This window comes from Aulostomus chinensis, chromosome 16, assembly GCF_037954235.1.
Source record: "Aulostomus chinensis isolate RoL2024-O1b breed Wild chromosome 16, RoL_Achi_v1.0, whole genome shotgun sequence".
Classification (NCBI taxonomy): Eukaryota; Metazoa; Chordata; class Actinopteri; order Syngnathiformes; family Aulostomidae; genus Aulostomus; species Aulostomus chinensis.
Window position 1 is genome coordinate 9,748,287 of NC_141335.1, and position 22,092 is coordinate 9,770,378.

Consider the following 22,092-nt stretch of genomic DNA (forward strand, 5'->3'; position numbering starts at 1 on the left):
TTGCGTACAGTATAGTGGACTAAAAATACACACGGCTCCAGAAACCGCGCAAACAGAGTTTGCAGAGATTTTAATAGCTTCAACAAAACGCCGACTTTTGGCTAAGAACTGCTACTACAACAAAACAACAGCCAAAGAAACAACACTTTTATTTTGGTGAACTATCTCTTTAACAGGCTGTGCACCTAATTTTACTATTGTTCGAGACATGAATTATAATGTGTAAATTTGATTTTGTGTGTGTGTGTGTGTGTGTGTGTGTGTGTGTGTGTGTGTGTGTGTGTATTCCAAGTTCAGCGAGCGTTATTAGTCCCTGTTGCCCTGCCCCCCCTAGATTCGCCTCTGCAGGTCTGCAGATCTATTGTGTGCAGCAAATCAATCCAGCTGCAGCTGGATCACATCTGGTGCACACATTTGTGTCAGAAACAGAACCTTTATCCTGTATGGCTTCACCCACTGAGTTATTACACAACCCAAGTGTATTTTACCACATTCGCAGTAATTTTGAGAGGTAAACAAGTATTCAAATCCTCATATGTTCGTCAGAGAGCTCGCCTCATCACACAAGTGGCTGCTAAGCATTTTGAGCAGTTCTCCGTTTCCTTTAGTTACTTCTGAGAAGCAGCGTGCAACACGTTCCCATATCATGTTCAGTCATTTGTTTTTCGCATGAACTATATAAAGTTTGTCCAAAAAAAAAAAACCAAGACCAAAACTTTTCTAACCAAATGAGTTTTTTTTAACAACATAAAAGAGCTCTATCTATTAATTTGCAATTATACAATTTTGAACCAAAATAGATGTGTTTTTTGTGCAGTGAAAGCCACAAGAACCCAGAGGATCCCTCACCCACCACACCCTGCGCTGACATCCACCCACCCTGCATGACTCACAGTGAGCATGACTCCGATCGGCTCAAATGATGGAAAACAAATGGCCCCAAGGATGGTGCACAGAGGAGGAGCTGCTCTGCTCACATCTATGTGCAAGCTTGAATAATGCCAAACCTAACGGAAAGGGGTTGGGATGGTGAAGAGAAAGAGGGGAAAAAAAGGAAAACTGGCTTTGCGGTAGACTTGTTGGATACAAAACACTCATGTTTTTGCTCAGTTTAACAGCTTTTTAGATAAAGAGGCACAAAATGGCAGCGGCTGTTTAAGTTGTCCAAATAAGGTTCACATTTATACACAAACCTCATCTTTGCAGAAAAGATAATTCCCCTTCATTTGTATTTTTCTGTACTTTTTGACTCCTTGTACTATCGTTTGCCTTCTACTCAAGCCTGTGAAACACTTTGTGACTGTCTTTTTTTTTTTTTAAAACGTCTTTTAAATGAAACATTATTTACTTGGTTTTATAAATCTCTTTACATTGTAATGAGATGTATCAAGTGGATGTGGTATGTAAACGTTCACACGTGGTTAAAGTCATTTTGGCATTGAGGTGTTGCAACAAAACCATCAGGTTAAACCAGAGAACATTACTCACCATGATTTATCAACAAACTGAATACGTGCTACATAGTTTGTCTTCATAACTTTGGATTATTCACAGTTACACAGCTATATCACTAGCAATATCTCCTACAGGTAGTTGTTTCCCTCCACCCAAGGAGAGTTCGTTTATCGTGAGCAATAAAAAGAAAAAGATAACGCAACAGAACTTCCCAGACTGGCAATAAAACTTAGGAATTTTGTAGGTTTTGGCATTGTTGAAGAGTTAAAAACCGAGGCAGCCCTTTTCATGGGCATCACACTTTGTTCTAAGCTGGCAAACCCCTGTGGGAGAAATGTCAAAGAACAGATTGAGAACAGTGCCGTTATGTGTGCGTGTGTGTTTGTGTGTGTAAGTGTTCCAGCAGTTCATGCCCTCGCTGGATTTAATGTGTATATTTACCTGATTTTTTTTTTTTTTTTGGCATGCATGAAACAGGAATGTAACCATTTAGTTCCCAAACAAATGTCAGGCGAGGACAGAAAGCTCATTAAAAAGAGCCAAAAGTGAATTAAAGCAACATGCTTAAACTACAGAGTTGAACCTTTTTGTTAGATACAAACGCCTCAACAGCATTTTACTGCTTTTTTGCAGATATAAGTGTGCTAACATGATATACGCTTGTGCTCATGATTGCAGTGTTAGATGGAAGAGTAGACGCCCTTGCTGTTTTTAATGTCGCCTCCAAAATTCTGTAAGATTCTCTCAAAAAAAGACTATTTTTCTTTTTGAGTATACAGAAATAGACCTCTTCAACTCACTAAGGTATTTTTTCCTCCTGCATCTCCTCTTAGTGAATCAGAAAGAAGAAAAAGCCAGTCACCTATATTTAACTTGAAGCTAACAGCAACTCACGGCTAACAACTAGCTTGCACTCTGTTCAGGGTAGCACCAAACTTGAAGTGGTCCAGTTAGCTTCGTTTATCCATCCATTCATTTTCTTCTGCTTATCCTGTTAAGGGTTGCGGGGGGGGGGGGGGGGGTGGAGCCTATCCCAGCTGCTACGGGCGAGAGGCGGGGTTCACCCTGGACAGGTCGCCAGTCCATTGCAGGGCCAACACATGCAGAGAAACAACCATTCACACCAACAGCCACGCCTACAATCAATTTAGAGTATCCAATTAACCTAGTTCCCAATCACATGTCTTTGGACTGTGGGAGGAAGCTGGAGTACCAGAGCGAACCCACACAGGAACGGTGAGAACATGGAGACTCCACACAGAAAGATCCCGTGCCCGAGCCGGGACTCGAACGTGGAACCTTGTTGCTGTGAGGCGACAGTGCTGACCACTGCACCACCGTGCAGCCTTAACCTGTTTTATGTTAAATCAAAGAGTTTGTGGATTACTGAGCAAAACAGCTGGAAAAAAGAAGATGAGGATAATACTGGGGGATGAACTTGAGAGTTTTTAAACTGACATTTTTGGGCAGTTTTGCCGTCGTAGTTGGTGGCCCATGAGCACCATTAGCTTCAAGCAAAATATATTTGTGTGGCTGTTTTTGCATTCTGGAGTCGCAAAGAAGATATTCAGAAGGGGGGGGGGGTATTTGTTAGTTTTAGACACCAATTTGTGCGTATTTAAAGGGTAAAATACACATTTTGGGTGAAGCATCACTTCATCAAACATTTTGTAAATGGCCAATACACAGAATAGAATGTTCACCACTTCAAATACAAACTAAAAAGGTCCTGACTCACACATAGTAAACACCTTCCACTCTCAGCCATGCAAAATTCATCCATATAAAATGTTAAAAACCCCCCAGTCACCTGGGTGTGTTACATCACCTTGCCAAGTGTTCAAGTTTCTACAAGATTACATTTTAATTTTCCCTCCTGGCGGCTGTGAAAATACACGATTAAACTATGAGTACATCAGCACAACTCTCATTACTATCTTGTGAATCTAAATCTTTTAATAGAGGTGAGTCATCTGCTGAGAAGAGCTGAATCACTTCTGACTCGGTCCTGGTAACCAAGTAACACTGCCTGACAACACTGGACCGACAAGCTCTTTATTTGGTTGTAGCACAATGAATCTCTTTCTGAATGTTATATATCGGCCACTTCCGACTGTAAAATTCTTCACATCCGTACTTTTATATTTACATTGGAGTACATGAGTGAGAGAGAAGGCTTGAGAAGGTTTTTAGTTGTAATTGTCAAGTTAACTCGTACATAACTAGACAAATAAATAAACCCCCCCCCAAAAGTATCATCTCGAGGACAGCTTGCAGTATAATACTGTGGAACCCAGTTCTGAAATATTAATTTGTACATTTTGAATGAACATGACTAGATAGAGAGGACTTCCAAAGCACCTTGATGACTTTGTAATTAACTGAAATTGTTCTGTTATACTGTCAAAGTTGTATTTTTTTTAAAGATAATCTTTTAATATTTTACCGAATATTGTGTCTATTGTAACTATTATTAATATTTTAATTATGATTGGAGTGATGGTGATACTAACATACATTCATCGAATAATGTATTTCTTTTAATGAGGCTTTATGCCCACACTGGGTTTCCACCTCACCCACACAGGTGATATATTTCTTTGAGCTTTTCTCTTTGGCCATTTTTTTTCTTTTCTCTTATTAAACAAATCCAAATAAACGGAATACAATAAATACATCAAAATTATTATAATTATCATTACATAGAGGATATATTGTATAACCTCCCCCGCATGTCCACACTTTCCTATTGTCTTCAATATAATTGTACAGTTCAAATGCAAACCAAAACAATCTTTGGTGCCTGTTAGATTTGGAAACGGTAAACTCACAAATAGTTTTGTTTAGTCACAAAAGGCGTTTAAGATCATTGAAACACAACAGGAGGGATGAGGAAAAGTCGAAGATGCGATTTACTTTTGGATTTGACAAATTAAATTAGAACGTTGCGAATATTCACGCTGTAGCTTCTCCAGCGGGCAAACGCCAAGTCCCATGAGCCTTGTCGGCTACACGTCATTGAATCCTGTCCAATCACTGACTTTGGAGGTTTTCTTGATCCGCAAAAATACGGAAAAACAGAACGCCTCGTCTCAAGACTGCTCGATGCATATCTGTCTTGCGAAAATATCTTTGTGCGTATTGTGATAATCACTTATTGGACGTCTTTCAAGTTGTGGTTTTTCGAAGTTTGTTGAGGATGAGTTGAGTACTTGTTAGTCGCCTATCTTCAGGCAGATTATTGGCTTGAAAACAGCGTTAGTGTACGAGTTGATATCAGTTTCGACCATGGAGGTCACTCCGAAATCGGTCCAATTAAAATCGGTAGACTATTCTCCTTGTGGCTCATTGTCCTGTGGATCTAAAGAAACGGTAAATGATGATATGTTGTCATATCTGTCCTTTACTTGAGTATTCATATCTTTGTCACTTACTTTACTACATTTACTTGCACCCCCCCCCCCCCCATAGAAAATACCGAATTTCTTACTTTGCTACATGTAGGTGACTTTCTTTATAGTGTAACGTCTATCTTGGTATTTTTACTTTTACTTAAGTGAAGAACTGCATACTTCTTTTACCACTAGTTCCCAGCTTTAGGAATGGCATGATCATGCCCACCCACACCTGCTAACATCTGTCTGTCTCCAAGCAGCCTCGTCAGGAGCTGAGTGCTTCGTTGAAGGCGAGACTGAAGCGATCGAGGCGTTCCTTCACCTCACCCTTTTCCGTGGCCAAACGCCTTTGTGTGGATGTGGAGGATGGACGGCAAGTTTCAGCAGATCCCCAGGAGACAGTTAATAACCCTCCAGTGATCCCCCAGTGTGTTGATGTAAGCAGAAAAGAAGCCGGATCAAGTAGTGAAAGGTTTCCTGGAACCATTCCTGACCACAGCCCTTCTAAAGAAGTTGCACAAAAACGAGACACACTCAGTAAGGAGGTGAAAGACAAGATGGAGACTCTACGCAGACTCAAGATGGTGAAGATGTACAGAAGCAAGGTATCATCTCCTGAAAAGAATATAACTGAATTTGGGTGTTGTAATATTTCAAAACTCACTCCCTTCTCTTTCTCTCAAGAATGATTTAGCACAACTGCAAACCCTGATTGACAAGTGGCGGAGTTGTGCCCAGGCCGCGTTGTTGGAGCTCCAGTCAGACTTCCACATAGATGGGCGGACGGCCAGCCTGTCTGAGCTCATGGACCTCTTTAGTCTGGATGACAGAATTCTGCATTTTGACCGCACAGAAGAGGACTTCACTCCCTAAATATGCTTCATATATCCGTTTTATTATCACTGTACAACTCACGACAGTCACCTTTTGAAATATATCTGTTAAGCCATTTGTTGATGCCTTTGAACTTTCATTGCTTCATGTTGATTCTACTTGTGAAGAAGCGTGTAAATAAAACTATTTGTTGAAAAGAAGGTTTGGCTATGGTGGTGTCCTTCAGCTTCCTCTGAACTACTTCTTCTGTTTTAGTAACCTCCTTTCCCTCTTACCTGACCCCTATCTGGGAGGCTAAAACCCCTGGGCATTAGCATCAGTTGCTTGTGTGTGTCTTGAGCTGTCGCCGAGTGCAGTTTGCTCGCTGTGCTTTACTATCCACTGGCCATCATTTCATTCAACAGCAAAGATGGAACTCCACCTCAAAGCTGGCAATTTGCCTAACTCCAATAAGAGGTTTCAGTCGTGTTTCAGCTGGTCCAGTGATGGGAAGTTCCTCATCCTTAGACGCTCAACTTCAGCAGTGAGGACAGCCAGTTGCTCCTCCTGAGACCTGGCGGTGTCCTTAAGCTTCTTCCTCTGAAGCATTTCCTGGTACCGTTCCTCTGTCTTTGCAGCCTCATTTTCCTCTGCCGCTAAACACCAAAAAAGCCACATTATCAGTCTGAGCAGCCTAAAAAAACATGAGTATGTTAGAAAGGAAAAGAATGTTATACAACCTGAAAATCCACTGATGTGTTTCATCTCTGACACAGTAACCTGCATCTCCTGTATCTCTTCTTCTAATTTGGCTTTTTTCTCCTCTTCAACGGCAGCCTGCCTGTTATAATGTTTTATTTTTTGTAGGCGTTTCTGGATGTTCTTTTGATGGGTCTATAAATGGAGTAAAGAATAAATGAGCAGTAATGGAACCTAAAGGGCGTTTTTTTTTTCTTTTTTGAACTCACAAGGCTGTTTTTCCCTCTTGTATTACTTTCTTGTGACACTTCTGCTAAATGCACCATGAACAAGCGCTAAACTGGAAGGGTTATAGTTTGTTTTTAGGTAAAATTGTTTGTCAAAATTGGCCAAAAAACATCTGTTTACAAACTCTTAAGTGCATTGCAGATACATCGTTTGTTTTTCTAACAAATTTAAGTTTTGCTGATTATTGAACAGTCAGTTGGGACAGCAAAGATCTGGATGATACCGGCTGATGCCCTTGAGTTTGTAAACTGACTTTTTTAGAAATTTTGCTGTTTTGTTAGCCATCAGTCACCATTAGCTTCAAGCTAAATATACACGGCCAGCTCCTCCGGTATTCTGGAGTCACAAAGTAGTGATGCAGGAAAGTATTTTTGGGCTCATTACAACTGCTTGTGCATACTTTATGAGAACACACAATTTTTCTGTTACCTTTTCCTGGAAAGCTATCGTGTCCCTCAAAGTGGAAACCTGTCTGGTCACGCGACAGTCCCGATCGGTCTTGTTGAGATACTAGAAAGAAGAGATAAGTGATAAGTGACAACTGAGTTTGTACTCATGACTATTCCAGCCCTCTTAATGATAGATCCCTTTACAAGGCTGGTATAAAGATTTAATCAAAAGATCCCTGACAGTCTCTTTGCTTATTTTCCAACTTTTGGCCTTTAAGTTTAGAGGGAGCTGAAACAATGACAGGAAGCTGCATGCCCCGCCACAGCTGAGCAACCTGAACCTCCTGCCAAATGAAACTGGCATTCGGGCCTTCAGACACATTTTTCTTTGTCACGCTCATCAGCTTCATAATAGGATGATGCATGACTCACTGGATCTTTAGTTCCTCAACCAGAAACTCTGTGAAATTCTTCTTGTGTTTTAGGTTGATGGTTTAAAGCCAGGAGCATCTTCTTACTATGTTTTGTATTTGATGACGCTGCCTGTTCACGCCTCAGATTTACATCTGCTGCCAAATGAAGCAGAACAGCTTTTCTGTAAACACAGAATTTTAGGCATAAACATGGCTGAAGGGGATGAAGAACAAGTCTTAACTGAGTTTAAAAGGTTAAAAAGTCGCAAAAGAGAAAATAAAAAGGGACGAGTGCTCGTATGAATAGAATAGATTATCCATCTACTCTTGAGTATGGTAACATTTATCTCCTAGCACATCATTTATTACTGCCAAAACCAAAATACCTGTCTCGATAACAGCGACTGTGGTTTGGCCAGAGTTCCAGACGAGGTAACTTTTCACCTCAAGAGTATAAGTTTTATCACCATTTCAAGCGGATGCAAAAAATTGAAAATGTATAACATATAATTAGCATGTCAAAATTACATACACTAAACTCAGTTTACTACCCATAAGCAATTAGTATGTATTTTCCCCTCTTTAAGCCAGGCTTAACAACAAGTTTTAAAGGCAAACACTCATCCACACTCACCTCCTTATGATCTTCGGTGAGGTGTAACTTCTGAATGTCCCTCGCTTTGTTTTCGAGATCCTCTTTCTGCATCTTCTTCTTCTTGTTTTCCCATTCCTGCCGGATGATGCCAGTACGCAAGTCTTTGGTCTTCACCATCCTGGCTATTTTCTGTTCTCCAAGTGCCTGATTGGACAAAGAGCATAACAATGTCATGTCTACTACTATCATGTGCAGGCTAACTGTTCAATTTTTTAAGTCTAGGATCTAAACTTACATTGATCTTTGTGTTGAGGTCATCCACCACAGTTCTGCAGAGGAGTACCGAGTCACTGTAATCACGAGCCAATTCTGTGGCAGACACCTCCACCTGGCCCTGTTTGAGCAAGACCTGGACCATAGTGTCTAGAAGTAAACGGTTCCTTTCCTCATGCACCCTAGAAGGGAGCAGAAAAACAAAAACAACACTTGTTTTCAGTGCGCATTTTCGAACAGCTGCATGAGCCTTTTTTTCATTGACACACTAAGTTACAAGGACCAAAACAAATTGTGTCAAAAGCATTGGCATTTAAGAAGAAACAGTTGTATATCCTGTTAGAGGGGAAAGCAAGTTAGGATTCACTGCCTGTGGGTGTGTTGGAGGATTTATGATGTCATCCCACACATGGCCCCGTGTCTCCAACAGCAGGCACTGCACTCTTGTATTCAATTAGAATTGTTGACAGCCCAATCGTACCTCTCAAGTTGAGTAGTGAGACGTTTGATCTCTTTTTGAGCGGCCTCGTCTTCATCTCTCCTCTTGAGCAAGAATGCCTTCATCTCAGCTAAAGTCAGTGCTGTTTCCCGGACCTGCAAAAGAGGCGTCACTCAGTTAATGGACAACTAGCACCACAAATACAGAGGAAAACCCCTTTAGTCATTTGTGTAAGTTTCCTAACTTCTTAGCTCCAAACTGAGCATTTCAAATTGCTGACGTTGTTTGAAAATGTATATTGGCAGAACTAATGAGTTATCATTTAAATATTTATATAAATTTCATATGGCTGAAACATATACTTTAAAAATTTTCGATTTTGCGGCTCAACAGAGGGCACTCAAAGCCCACCCATGGGCCCCAACCCACTGGTTGAGAAACATTGTACAGTGTACACACGGTATCAAGTGAGACTTGGTGGAGCCAAGTCAAAGATTTATGTCTGCAAGCTGTTGGTATTTCAGTGCTGTAGTTGTGTCAAATCTTTTTATGTTCCTGTCCTCATATTACCTTTTGCTCACTCAATACTTTTGTTCCGCGGATAAGACAAAACCTCTCCCAGATCGACAGGTTCAAGCCCTCAGGCATATTGGTTGGTGCATCCAGCTCTTCCATGCCCACTGCTATTTTGCCAAGCCCACCAGGAACCGGAGAAGCACGCTGAATCTGCTCTGGGTTTGGATTGCTGGTCTGGATGTGCATCTTTTGATTCCTGCAATGTTCAAAAAGGAAAATAATCTTTTGATATGATTGCTGCTCTGTCTGCAGCATCTGCTTCATAATTTACTACTGGTAATTCAGCAGAACTGCATTTGTGTTTTTAATGAATTTGTAGGTACGACAAACCTGGGTCTACGCTTAAATAGTTTATACAGGCGATTGACAACAGGTCTTGGTACATCAGGGAAACTCTTCCTGAATTCTTCGTCAAGAACCTTGGGAAACATCGATATATTAAATATACACAGACCTTCAGGGATGTCAGCATTTTATTCGCAAGCATACTTTGTCCTCAGCTACAACGCTGTCATAAATCTCTTGAAACAATTCTACTTCTCGTTCATGGGTCTTCACTTTTTCTCCAGCCTCATCCTGGAAGAGACACACATCAAAAAGACGCCAGTATCAGGTACGGGAAATGATGAATGTTAGTTCATCTAATTGGTGCGCAATGCAGGTTAGCTCTCGCAAAACCACACCTGTGTTATGCAATGATATAACAGAACCTAAAAATGTAACCTTTTTTTCTCACAAATTTCAGAATCTGAAGCTGGCAGTCCTAAATTCCTTCAACATTAGTGTGTTTTCTAACCTTGTAAGCCAACATTTTATCAAGTTTGAGCTTGAGCTCCCTTTCTTGATTCCCCATCACCCCCTCCATGTGGACTGAATAATCCAGGTGAGCAATCTTGAGCTCTTCCTGTAAAATACATCAAAATCTACATTAAACAAGGCTTTTACAGTGTCTAATACCAAGGATATCAGACTGCATGTCATCGCAGGCTCACCTGATTTATCGCCATTTCAAACTTAATTTTCCTCTCGAATAGCTTTTTAAGTGTTTCATCAAAGAGTTCAGTAGCATCCTTGTTGGCTTCTTGAAGTTTTTTCATTTCAATTTCCAGTGACTAAAATAATAATGTTCACAGATTAGCTACAACAGAGGAACACTGAAGAAAAACACAGGTATGAATCCATTAGCTGTTCATACCTTTTTGTACTTTTCTTTCTCTGCGCTCAGCTCTTTGGCTTTCTTTTCATACTCTTGAAAGACTTTTTTCTCCTCCGGACTCCATTCCCTGTCAGGTTTGGTCAGAGCAAACTCAGGCAGAGGTATTTCCTGTGGAGTACATTCAATAGAAAGTATGAGCACTTCATGCAGAAATAAATGGGATTGAATACAAGGACAGCGCTGTCTGCAATGTCATTTGTGTCAAACTGTAAGAGATGCTATAAAAGAGAAATGAATTTTGAATCGATGAAGCTGACAAAGGAGAGAGGCAAGTGCAGAGCCTGTTGTTTGATGAACTGCAGGTTGTGTAACATTAGGAAACCTCCCTTGTCTCTGACTTTTGACTCAGAGATCTTACTTTGATATCAGACCCATTTAGACCACAGACTTCAAACCCTGTACTAAACTTCCTTGAGGCAAGTTTGACATCAATCAGATGAACTGCTGTTGAGATAATTTATTCACAGTTATACAGGGACATATGTGGGATCAAGGTATTACAGGATTTAGCCTTAGCAAGCTTTGACAATTAGAATTTGAATACTTTATCCTACCATTTTCAAAAAGTCCCCTTTTTTCATTTTGAGTGCTCCTTCCATCATGTCATCAAGAGCCCTTCCTCTGACATTATCACCCTGAAACAAAAAAGACAAAACTGATCAGTAAAAAAAGAACTGATCCACAGAAATTCCAATTTATGACTTGGATTATATATTTTTTATATCACCGCAACATCAAAATGTTTGAAGAACTGTTGAATTCAGTCACAATAGTAATCATAAAATTCTGACATGCATGGGGAGAAATTTGGAAGAAGTGACAAACAGAAGGTGAAAAACAAAAACACATTCATTATGGCAACTGCATACCTTGGCAACCACTCGTTTCTGCTCTTCCAGCTCCTTCCTCTCCTCCTCCTTTCTTTGTTCTGGGGTGAGGTATTTTTCTGCTTTTATCTACAATGGGACAGAAACACACACACACAGTTTCTCAGTGATAAAGTGTGAAAACCAAACAGAACCAGCATGTACGTCAACTTCTAAACTTTGTTAATTAAATCAACATCATCATTTTCATGAAGTCCCAGACCTCTGAGTCAGCCACACTGAACAAGCGCTCTGGACACTCTCTGTCCGTCAGATCAGGTTCCCACGGGTTCACGTCCATTTCCAGCGCTGATGTGATCTCCTTGATTTGCCTGTTCCTGTCTCTCACGCGGTCGATCTCCTGCACCTTTTGCTTGTGGACGGCATTGAATTCAACGTTGAAAGCTGTCTTGAGTCGGTAGATTACATCCTACATTTTTAAGTTGAGTGAAAAGTACAGAGAATACTTTTTTATGATCACAATAACAGATTCATGTGCGTATGAGCAATCTGTTTATACAAGTCACACACATATATGTTTTACTCCCTCTGCCTAGAAGATATTGTTTCAGTGGCAGGGAAACACTAAACTATGATGCCAACTTTTACCAAACATTGTAATAAGAGCGTAGAACAGGCCAAGGAAAGAATAACCTATCAAAATTTGAAGCAGATTAGTCATAGGCAAGTCTGATGTGACAAACAGGAAAATCAAACTGGTCTTCATATGATGTATAAAAATACAGTACATAGCAAGCGTGTGTTCTGTAGAACCACGAGTCAGGTGCAAGAAGTGACATTTGCATGCATTAGTCTGCCGCTTCATTCGAAATCCAACTGCTCACCAAAATAGCCACATGATGTGGGGTTTGCAGGGTGGCAAGGGCCCACTAATCGCTTTTTGTTGCTTTAATTAGGAGCACAAAAGTTCAAGGGTCAGAAAGAGCTGGAGGTATGCACTCACTAAGATTTTTCTAATGTTTTATTGATTTATTTATTTTGCTATCAACTTTTGACCAAAGCGCTACATGAGACACAGTCTTCGTAACTGGTTCCCACCTGTAGCAGAATTATCTGGTTGATCCTCTGTTCCGTGGTTTGCACAATGAACTGATTGTACATGTCAGGATGTGAGCATCCTAACATAACGGAGTAACTGTCCATTACTTCAGTACTCTCAGAGGCCTCATTTGTTTCCTCTTCCAGCTCTTGGTCCTGATCACTGGTTGTGCTGGAACTTTGCTTTTGGCTGCTCAGCTGTAGATAAAAGTTGGGGACAAACATGTTGAATGAAAGGAATGAAATAAATGCTGAAGATTGAATCTGAGGCCATAGGACTATAAAATTTATCCCAAGAATATAGCAGCTGAGGGAAAGCTCGTAACAACTCTTTCCTGGCCACACAGTCATAAATCTTGGGATGTTTCAACGCTGTTGGCCTGGCACTGAGAAATGCATTTAAAAAAGAAATGACAGTGAAAGGTCAGAGATAGGACAGTGATTCAAAACATTAACTTATTTCCCAGCAGTAAATGTGTGTTGACTTGAATAGTACTGCCTTAAAACAAATTTTTGGGGAGTAAAAATGTTCAAAATGTAAGACTGCTGTTTGCTCGATCACTGTTTTACATTAAACTCAATAAACATAATCAAATCCATTCTAATTCATCACATGTGCATCACTATGCAGCATTCACCAGAATGTAAACCAGACTGCTTACAGTGCAGGCGGCTTTTTCCAACATCCTTATATTCTCAACATTACGGAGGTTCTCCAACTCTTTTTCTGTTCGCTCTTTCAGGGGGTAGTTCTTCACTTCATGCTCAGAGTGAAAGGCCTGTGGAAGACAGCCAGAGGCAAATAGAATACTTGTGTGCAAATCAAAAAATTGTGTAAATTTGATCATGAGAAAATGAATATTCTACCTTTACTGCTCTGCCCTTGACCTTCATAGAATCCCAAAATTCTCTCCGTATAACATCGCACTGGTGAGATCGCTCCGCAGTTCCCAGCGTTATTTCTTGTCTCACCTATAATCAAGGGTCACTGCCACAATTAGCTCGGATCAAAGTGAACGATTCAAAATCCTAAGGGTATTTTGAGCATGCATTACCCTTGTAACTTCCTCCTTAATCATGGCAGCCAGCCTCCTCTGCTCCTCAATATTCACATTGAACTCCCTCAGGTCTAGACGCTCGATTTCTGGGACATTATCATTTTCATGGATCATCTCCTGGATCTGACAATACAAATGACTCCTATCTTATTTTTCATCAAGAAAACCTTTGCTCAAGAACCTTTGAAAAAGACGATCTTTCTCAGCTCATCGCAAATACGTCAAACGATGTCAATTAACTTACAATGTCACAGATCTCTTTGAGTCTTTCCTTCATGTTTTCCCTTTTCTCAATATACTGAAGATTTTCCTCTTTTGCAGTCTGGTCAACACGCAGTATAAAGATGGGAAACGGGGAAGATTTCAATTGAAACAAACTTATTGAAGCAGTTAAATGTGGATATTTTACCAAGTGTTTCTGCAAGTTTGAAGTCCCCTGCCGACACCCACCTCTTACTTAGAAAAGCTCTGGAATAAAACAGTCTTTACCTTACTGTCCTCTGGTTTTTCAGTGCCAATAGAAGACTGTTGGCCACACTCATGCAAGCCCATGAGGGCCAGTGTCTCTGAACTGGCAGTGTTCGTCAAGTGATTACGCATAGTTTGTTTGGACTGAGTGGATTTGTTTAGCTCATCAACATCCAAACCTTTAAGTCTGTATGGAGCAATTGAAAAACATAAGAAAACACACAGAGAACAGAAGTGACATCGGCAAGCGTAGTTTACCCAGACACGTTGTGACACTATCCTGACTAATTTGGACTTTACTTCACCCCAGTCTGGCAGCTACACGCCATCCTAATAACCTCTAACTTTGAGCTCAAGTTTTGACCTCATCTTGGAGCAGATGAACCAAAGATATTCTGATTTTAATCTCTGATCTCTACACTCTGTTCTCAGTTGTATGTACAACTAACAACTACTGCGTACAGCTACTGTTCACCAAGTTTCCTTGGTGCTGCTGTTATACTTCAATAGATTTGATCAACCTGATAAACTGTGTCTATGGTTCATTGGATTTTAACTCCCTTCATGTATTGGTCACAATCCCTCTGGATGAACTACTTCTTCACAGTATAAAACCATAAGTGGCATCGAAAGCAACAGTTCCCTCTACTGGTCACAGCTGAAACAAGCATGATAGACAGTTCACAGCTGTACCTGAGATCTGTGCACACAAGAGAGCTGACTTTAAAGCCAACGGTGAGGAGAGTTTGGCTGTCTGCAGAAAATGACACACTTCGAACTCCATTGAGGCGGGAGGAATGACACTGTTGTTCAATGTAGCACTCCTGTAGGGTCAATAACAGCAGCATGATACACATGGAAAATAATTATATTTCTAAAAAAATCAGAAAACAAGGCAGGTTCATACCAAGCTAGTCGTGTCTTGGATACGCAGAAGGCCATCTCGGCCCCAAGAGGCCAAACATAACTGGTCAGGTGAAAGCGCAAGGGAGGCAGGACCCAGAGGATGGCCTTTCACCTCCTGTACTTGTTTTAGCTCGACCCCCTGCTTACGAGAGAGGCTCTTCGGGTCCTGAGAGGATGAATCAGGGAGAGAGACAACTCCTTAACAGTTGGAATGTTTAACAAAACAAAAAAGTGCAAAATAATGCTATGCTTTAACTTTGCTATAAGGCCATTTCAGGTGGATGACAGCAAACCTGTGGAAGCTGATATTGCTGGAGAGTTCTCCTCCGGTGGCAGTAAGCATAGATGTCACTGACCCCAAGAACACAGGAGTTAACTGGATGAGGCATTTCATATTTAGACACTTTCAGGACATGATCGGACACACAACCATCCTGGTCTACACAATCTGGACCTGCAGGACAGTAGAGAAACATCACAATCATTTTCAAAGCAAAAAAATAAACCCTGCTGATTTGTTTTACCAGCTTGCAATAAATGAAATAATCTATCAATGTAATAAACATTAAGGTATTCAATATTTTTTAGGGCAGATTGTATTGTATCATAACCTGTTTATTTTACTGAGATGGCACCTGTTTAGTGATTCTGATTGATGTTAATAGTATACAATAATATACAATAAAATGTGACTTTTTGAAGTATGTTTTTGATTTCTATTAAAAGATGTTCAAATATAATAATCAATAATTAATGGGTGGCACAGTGGTGCAGTGGTTAGCACCACTGTGCACCTCACAGCAAGAAGGTTCTGGGTTCGAGCGCCGCCTCTCGCCAGAAGGCTTGGTTCTCAACCAGCAATGATTTGGCTATACTTCGTATGGCCAGGAGTGGTTTCATTTCTTATCAGAACACACTGAGCTAGGCCCAAGTTTTGCACCAAATCTGAACCAGCCCTGGAACTGGAATAAGTTGACTCTATCAGTTCTTCACCTGCAAGGTCCCTTAGAGACAGAGTGAACAGAGTGAGATTTGTGCTATCACGAGTTTTGCCCTCCTGTCCGGTGCAGAGTGCAAGAACTTGCACCTGTTCACTCTCCCTTAAGTTTTGAGTGGACAGAGAAAGAACCGGTCCAGGAACAACTGTGAAAAGAAAACCACATAAAGTTGAAACACCAGAGCGCTTCAGAGATAACCTCCATATATTATAATTTAAAGCTAAAATACTTGCAGAACTCAAATGATATGTATGCGTAAAACTGTAACACAGTATCTACATTACCTGTGTACCCAATGATAGAAAATCTTTTGGATGGCTTTGCCTCTAGCACATAGACATGTGGATCTGGGGCACCAGTGAGAAGGAAGTGTCCATCTTGATCAAAACTAAAAAAAAAATAAAAATAAAAATCTTATTTTACCTTCTTGCTTTCCTGACCAGGACGCAGGGAGACAACTCTCTCTATTTAGGCATGATGGAGGATACTTGCATTAGGTGATTCACAGGTCCATCATAAAGATGAGCCTGGTGAACCAAGCGAGGCTGCTGCTCCCTGCTCAGGTCAATCCACAGCACATTCCCTGAAGCTGTCCCTACAGCTGCGTATGGTACAATAGGACAGCAGGCCAGACTCGTCACCTAAACAGACGCGCATGAAAAAAAAATCAATTAAAAGTGACACCACATCTATGTGTTCATGGGGAATGACTCTGACCTCAGCTTGAAGAGACAGCGAACTCAGGCAAATTCCTTCTGCGGACCACAGCTGCAGGTCTCCAGTCTCCCTGACTGACTACAACCAGCAGTAAAAACACATCTCGGTCAACTCACAGTGACCTGAATAACACCATTACAAGAGAGGACTCTTTTGTTCTTGGGCAACACAAGGATTTTACCACACAAATGCTTTGGTCTGATTGTAGAAAAGCTGCTGCTACAAAGTTGCTGCTTCCAACATCTAAGATCTTCACAACATCTTCTGAATGTGTTGGGTGCAATGTATAAATCTGCCCCTGTAGAACAAGAAGCCTGGTTAGTTGTTTTTTTTTTGTGGTGATATCATTAAATAGAAAGCCACATAACAGCACCCTCAAGTTCTCACCATGTCGGAAGAAAAAAGTAATGTTTCATGGTCAGGGGAGAACATAACCGTAGTTACAGGTCCTTCTAAGTGCCACATCTGCTTGATGACAATCTGAGCCTGTTGGATTTGCAGGTTGTACACCACGCTCTCCTGTAACGCGAACATTTTAAGGAATATTTTCAGAAGCCTAGAATTCCACATCTGATCACTGAGGAAGTTTGAAGGAATTACACTCAAGCCAAGTAGACATTAATGTGTGAATGAGTGCGTACCTCCCCCGCAGCAATCAAAGCATTTCTGTGAAAAGCGAAAGCTAGAAACTTGTTCTGCTTTAGCTCAAGAGTGTCATCGGCAGCTGAAAGAGAGTGTAACACAAATACATTCTTTAATATCTTTTGCTATTGCCATATAAGGTAATACAAATACAGAAGAGCACCAGCAAGTCCAAGTGTGTGCATGTGTTTACTTGTGGGGTTGAAGAGGACTGACACAGTGAGGCTCTCTGGGTCTACAAGCAGCAGAAAGCCCTCCTCACAGCCCACATACAGATTTGATGTGGTTGTCCAGCAGATGGCAGTAGGAGTCAGTCTGGGTTTGCTGTAGAGTTCAGTCTGTGTAAAATTCACAGTTAAATAAGAAAACAGATCCACCTGTGGAGCTGGTGGTTATTTTGTTGTGTTTACGTGACAGTAAGACAATACCCCATCTCCCCTGAGTCCCATGATGGCTGATGGAGGCATTTCTGGAACAAAATAGGTAAATTCCAAGTTGGCAGTAGGAGAGGGGGAGCGCAATCTCTCAACAATGGAACCATCAGCAGCTGGAAGCTCTATCACACTGCAACACCACAAAACATGAAAAAAAAACCATAACATTTATTTATCTATGAATAATAGGGACTAACTCCATAAACAGGCACTGTTCACACAATACTATACAACTCAATTTTGCACAAGAATCAACATAAGCATTAGCACGATTAACAGTTTCATTGACCTCAGGTACATTTTCAAAGTCAAAGTTCCAATGAGCAATATGGTAACTTAATGGTTCATGTTTGTACAAAGTGACATGGTCGACGGTTGTAAAAGTTCTACAAGTTCTTTAGTAGTAGTTGACTGTTTGTTTTTGCAATTGATTATTGGATCAAATATCAAACAATTTCACAAATATCAGATTCAGATTTGTTTTTCTGATTTCTGAGTAAATAAATTAATTTCAAAAAAGTGCTACTTTAGTTCTGTAGCATTCATAAAAATCATAATCCTTTCACCTAATGACACAAAAATACTACATTTTACGGCAAATGAGTACTGACCTCAATTTTTGTGTGTGGGGGGGTTCTTTGTAGAATTTAGGGGGAAAAAAATTTTGTTTTTCTCTGGAACTGCAAGATTTTCATTTTATTCATAGAAAAGCACAAAAATCACATTAAATCATGAGAGTGAATTGCCATGCGTGTAGACACTAACAGTTGAGAATTGCAATTTAAACCAGTTTAATAAGATTAAACCATTATTTCAAGTGGATTGGACACACCCTCCAAAATCCTAACATAAGGGACCAAAAGGGGAAGAGTTGTGTAGGCATAAATGTCTTGGAATGGACTCAACCAGGAGATCTCGCGTGAAAGACCCCTAAAAGGGTTTGAATCAAGTCAGAGAAGTCTAACACCACATTTGCTTTACCTTGGTTTTAGGACATGAATGCTGGCGCTCTTCTCGATATTCCAGACAGTGAGTGATGACTTGCCAAAAGCACAAAGCTGGAACCAATTCAAAGGGTTGAACACCAGAGAAATCACATCCTGCCCAGCTTGTGTGTATGCACAAAGGGGCTCCGCAGTTTCCCAATTCCTGCATATCACAGGCAGAATTACAGTCACAGTTGCTAATCTAAATCAAGAATATTTACAGCATAATTGAAGATGGTGTGTTTCTTACCACACTGTTATAGTGTAGTCTGGTAAAGTGGAACAACAGCCCAAATATGGTCCACCATCGCTTAAAGTTAGAGATTTGTAGTCCAGTTGTGCTGTTCCTAGGAACATGAGTCTTATTGTTGACATGAGGATGCATACAAGTCAATAACAACATACAGTTAAGTTACAACAAAAACAAACTTACCTGTTTTGTGGTCAATTTTATATATTTTTTATTATTTTTCCTATTTTAATCTCTGACTGATATTCCAAGGAATTAAAAATCATTCTTTGAAGGAGTGCACCTGCATATTTATGCTATTATGTTATCCTTATCATAAAAATACTCTAAAAATTACAATTAACACCATAATTTCTGGGGCAATTTATTGTCTAACAAAATCTATTATTGGGACAGGCCTGAAAGTAAATTCTGAGTTACCTTTGAGGGCATTCTTCAACTGAAGCTCAGGGAAAGTAAACACAAATATAGATGGCGTGAGCTTTTCCTCCGAGAAGGCAAAAATGCCGGTGTTTCCATTCGCTGTCAAGACACTAGCGCCTCTGCCAGGGCTCTGAAACACACTTTGCTTTTTTGTCTCCAAGTTCAGGAAACAGATATGACTCCCGCATGTGTAACACACTGTTTCGTTGTCAACGAACTCCAAATTCTGGTTTGTAAAACCCTTTATCCACCTGGAGGGCACAACGTTAAGTTAAAAAAAAAGACAAATATTAACGTGAACGAATTACCTGTACACGTAATAGGTGCACTTGTAAGTAAGTATGTGACATACCTTATTTCTAAACTTCCAAAGGAATCGTTCATTTTCACATAAATATGAAGCAAGTAGTCAAAACCCACTGTTTGAACAGCTACATTAGCTAGGAACGAAGGGAAAGTTGTACGTATCCATGGCAACCAGACACCCCCCTCACCGGAAGTAATAGACACAGTGAGCATGAGCTAGCAACCTCACCTGAACGCATGATTTCACTTTTCTTTCCAGTTACTCTTCAATGCTGTAGTTTAAATCAAATATTGAAGAACACAAATTGTCAACATTCTCCCCTCATTTGTACCGGCGTTCTTGGTAGTCACACTGATAACATTCGGCGTTATTGTTAGCGTGTCTGAAGAGTCAAAGAAGGTAAAGTCATCAGCGATTGTAAGAACGCACATTCTTCTTAATGTCATTTAACTGAAAAAAATAAACATACTCTCCGATAAAATAAAACTATTTCTAGTTAGGACCGTTATCTCTTTACATATGTTTTAAATACCTCCTCTTATTGCAAGATTTTATTTAAATTCTTTTTCTTTGAATAACCTTCATGTCATGTAAGGAATCCAAATACGTACCAAATTTAAGTAAAACACGTTCCTCTATTGCTTTTTTAAACTCCGTTTTGTTGCAGTGTACTTCTACTTTTATTGTACAACTCCAAGATGAACACGAAAGACAAACCTGAGAGAAGATCTCCCTTTGTGCCATTCCAACACCTGAGTTTACGCCAGGTGAGGTATTACATCAGGAGCTGATCCGTGACAGTTTTTTCCTAGGATTAATCTAGGAGTGAAACCTGTCATATGGTGCACAATTTTCTCAGAGCACTTGTGAGCTATAGGAGTGCCTATAAAAGTGTCTCCAAAAGCCTGAAAGTGTACTAAAATACAATTTTTCTAATCGTATGTATTCTTACAATTTCAATCGATTGATTTATTTTTAGAATGGTGAGTTTCTTCTTTTGAAAATGACCTCCTAACATGGCACATAACCAGACAGAATATTGACTACTACCGTAGTCGAAAACAAAAATTAAATCTACAGTTGTCTTTCTGTTCCTTTTTTCTCTCCTGTAATGTGTTCCTCTCCTTCCGTCCAATCTTTGGCTGCTCAGCAGTGAGACAGCGACAATTAAAACACAAAAAACCTTTGAATAAGCCCGCCTCCACAAAGCTGGCACCTTCTCTCAATCATGCACTTTCTCTTAGTTGATCAGCTTTAAATGAACACCAACATAATGTGCAACATCTTAGAATGGACATTTGCAATTTAGTGCAAAGTGAATGCTGAAGTGTAAGGACAGAATGCTTCTGAATCACGTTGTACAGCTCGAATGATACGTCCGACATCCATTTATAGCAAATTATTGCTAATAACACCTGCCACTGGGAAACATGGGCAGGCAGTGTGAGTTTTTGCACAGAGTGCAAGGATCCCAGTTTTCCCTGTGACTGAAGCTTTTTTTTTCTTTGCATGATTGGCCTCTGGTTCAGGAAAGGAATGATTCCCACATTATGTAACATACTGATAAATACCATTTTCTTCTTTTTTGAAGACCTGAATCCACCTTCAGGCCTTAAAGTGAATACAGGTGCATATAATTTGTCAACCGATTGTTTGACAGGTTGAAACCGTTGAACAGGAGGCGCCTCCACTCTTCACCACTATTGACTCACAGTTTCAGACGCACCCACCTCACAGCTACAGAACAAAATAATTGAGATCACCTCCGACTGATGCTGTTACCCACAGATAGGGCTCTGCCTGGTCACTTGCAAAGCTTCTCCAACAAGACATTTTTTTCACAGCAATTGCAGCTTAACCATGGCAACTGAGGTGTTTCTTCGGAGGTAATGCTGTACGGCAACAAGGATTTGCTAACTGAAAAATAGTATTATAGACTGTCATTATATTTTTCTCACAAACTTTTATTTACACCCTGTGATTTCTCTGTGTTACACCAAGACAGTCTTTACATTAAACTTCCAGTGCAGTATCTCACACAACACAAAACCAGTCCAACCCTAATATCTGGCCCAAACCCTGGACTGACAAGTCAATTGTGAAGAAAAAGTGTGACTTCCAACCTCGATGACATAAGTATTTCACACAGTCGTGCCTTAGAAAAATGAATTCTTTGTAAATCCTCAAACTGAATGAATGAAAGAGCACAAGATGAAACAGCCCAGCTCTTCCACCACACTCTCCCACCGTTCTTCTCAGAGGCCCAACAGCAGTTCTGTCCCCTCTTCAGCTCTTATTTAATGTACGGTTCCATGTTTCAGAGATTTTGTTGAGAAGTCTTGTAGCATTTTTGAAGCAGAATTACTCTTTGTGAATGTCATTTAAAAATGTCACATGTGGACCATCAATGTCATGATTACATATTAG

The 22,092-nt window shown here is 40.3% G+C and overlaps 2 protein-coding genes across 2 annotated transcripts; one reads left to right on the top strand and one right to left on the bottom strand.

Moving 5' to 3' along the window:
• The first annotated feature begins 4,526 nt into the window (after nt 1-4,526).
• Nucleotides 4,527-5,872, top strand: sfr1 (SWI5-dependent homologous recombination repair protein 1). The gene is made up of 3 exons (XM_086180624.1): nt 4,527-4,827; nt 5,111-5,455; nt 5,535-5,872. The coding sequence occupies exons 1-3, from the start codon at nt 4,744-4,746 to the stop codon at nt 5,721-5,723; spliced, it is 618 nt and encodes a 205-aa protein (XP_086036750.1). The 5' UTR covers nt 4,527-4,743; the 3' UTR covers nt 5,724-5,872.
• Nucleotides 5,731-20,539, bottom strand: cfap43 (cilia and flagella associated protein 43). Its single transcript, XM_086180623.1, has 37 exons — nt 19,711-20,539; nt 19,356-19,609; nt 18,936-19,032; nt 18,681-18,848; nt 17,694-17,829; nt 17,459-17,603; nt 17,265-17,347; nt 17,011-17,142; nt 16,805-16,921; nt 16,624-16,701; nt 16,399-16,547; nt 16,191-16,294; nt 15,902-16,051; nt 15,202-15,362; nt 14,910-15,074; nt 14,696-14,826; nt 14,024-14,189; nt 13,779-13,856; nt 13,532-13,657; nt 13,344-13,448; nt 13,139-13,255; nt 12,477-12,674; nt 11,641-11,847; nt 11,421-11,507; nt 11,106-11,186; nt 10,531-10,659; nt 10,328-10,447; nt 10,132-10,239; nt 9,825-9,911; nt 9,666-9,754; nt 9,330-9,531; nt 8,802-8,914; nt 8,343-8,502; nt 8,087-8,251; nt 7,080-7,160; nt 6,404-6,557; nt 5,731-6,319 (listed from the first exon to the last, which is right to left on the bottom strand). Exons 1-37 carry the CDS (start codon nt 19,875-19,877, stop codon nt 6,144-6,146), a joined length of 4,986 nt encoding a protein of 1,661 aa, XP_086036749.1. The 5' UTR covers nt 19,878-20,539; the 3' UTR covers nt 5,731-6,143.
• Nucleotides 20,540-22,092: the final 1,553 nt, after the last annotated feature.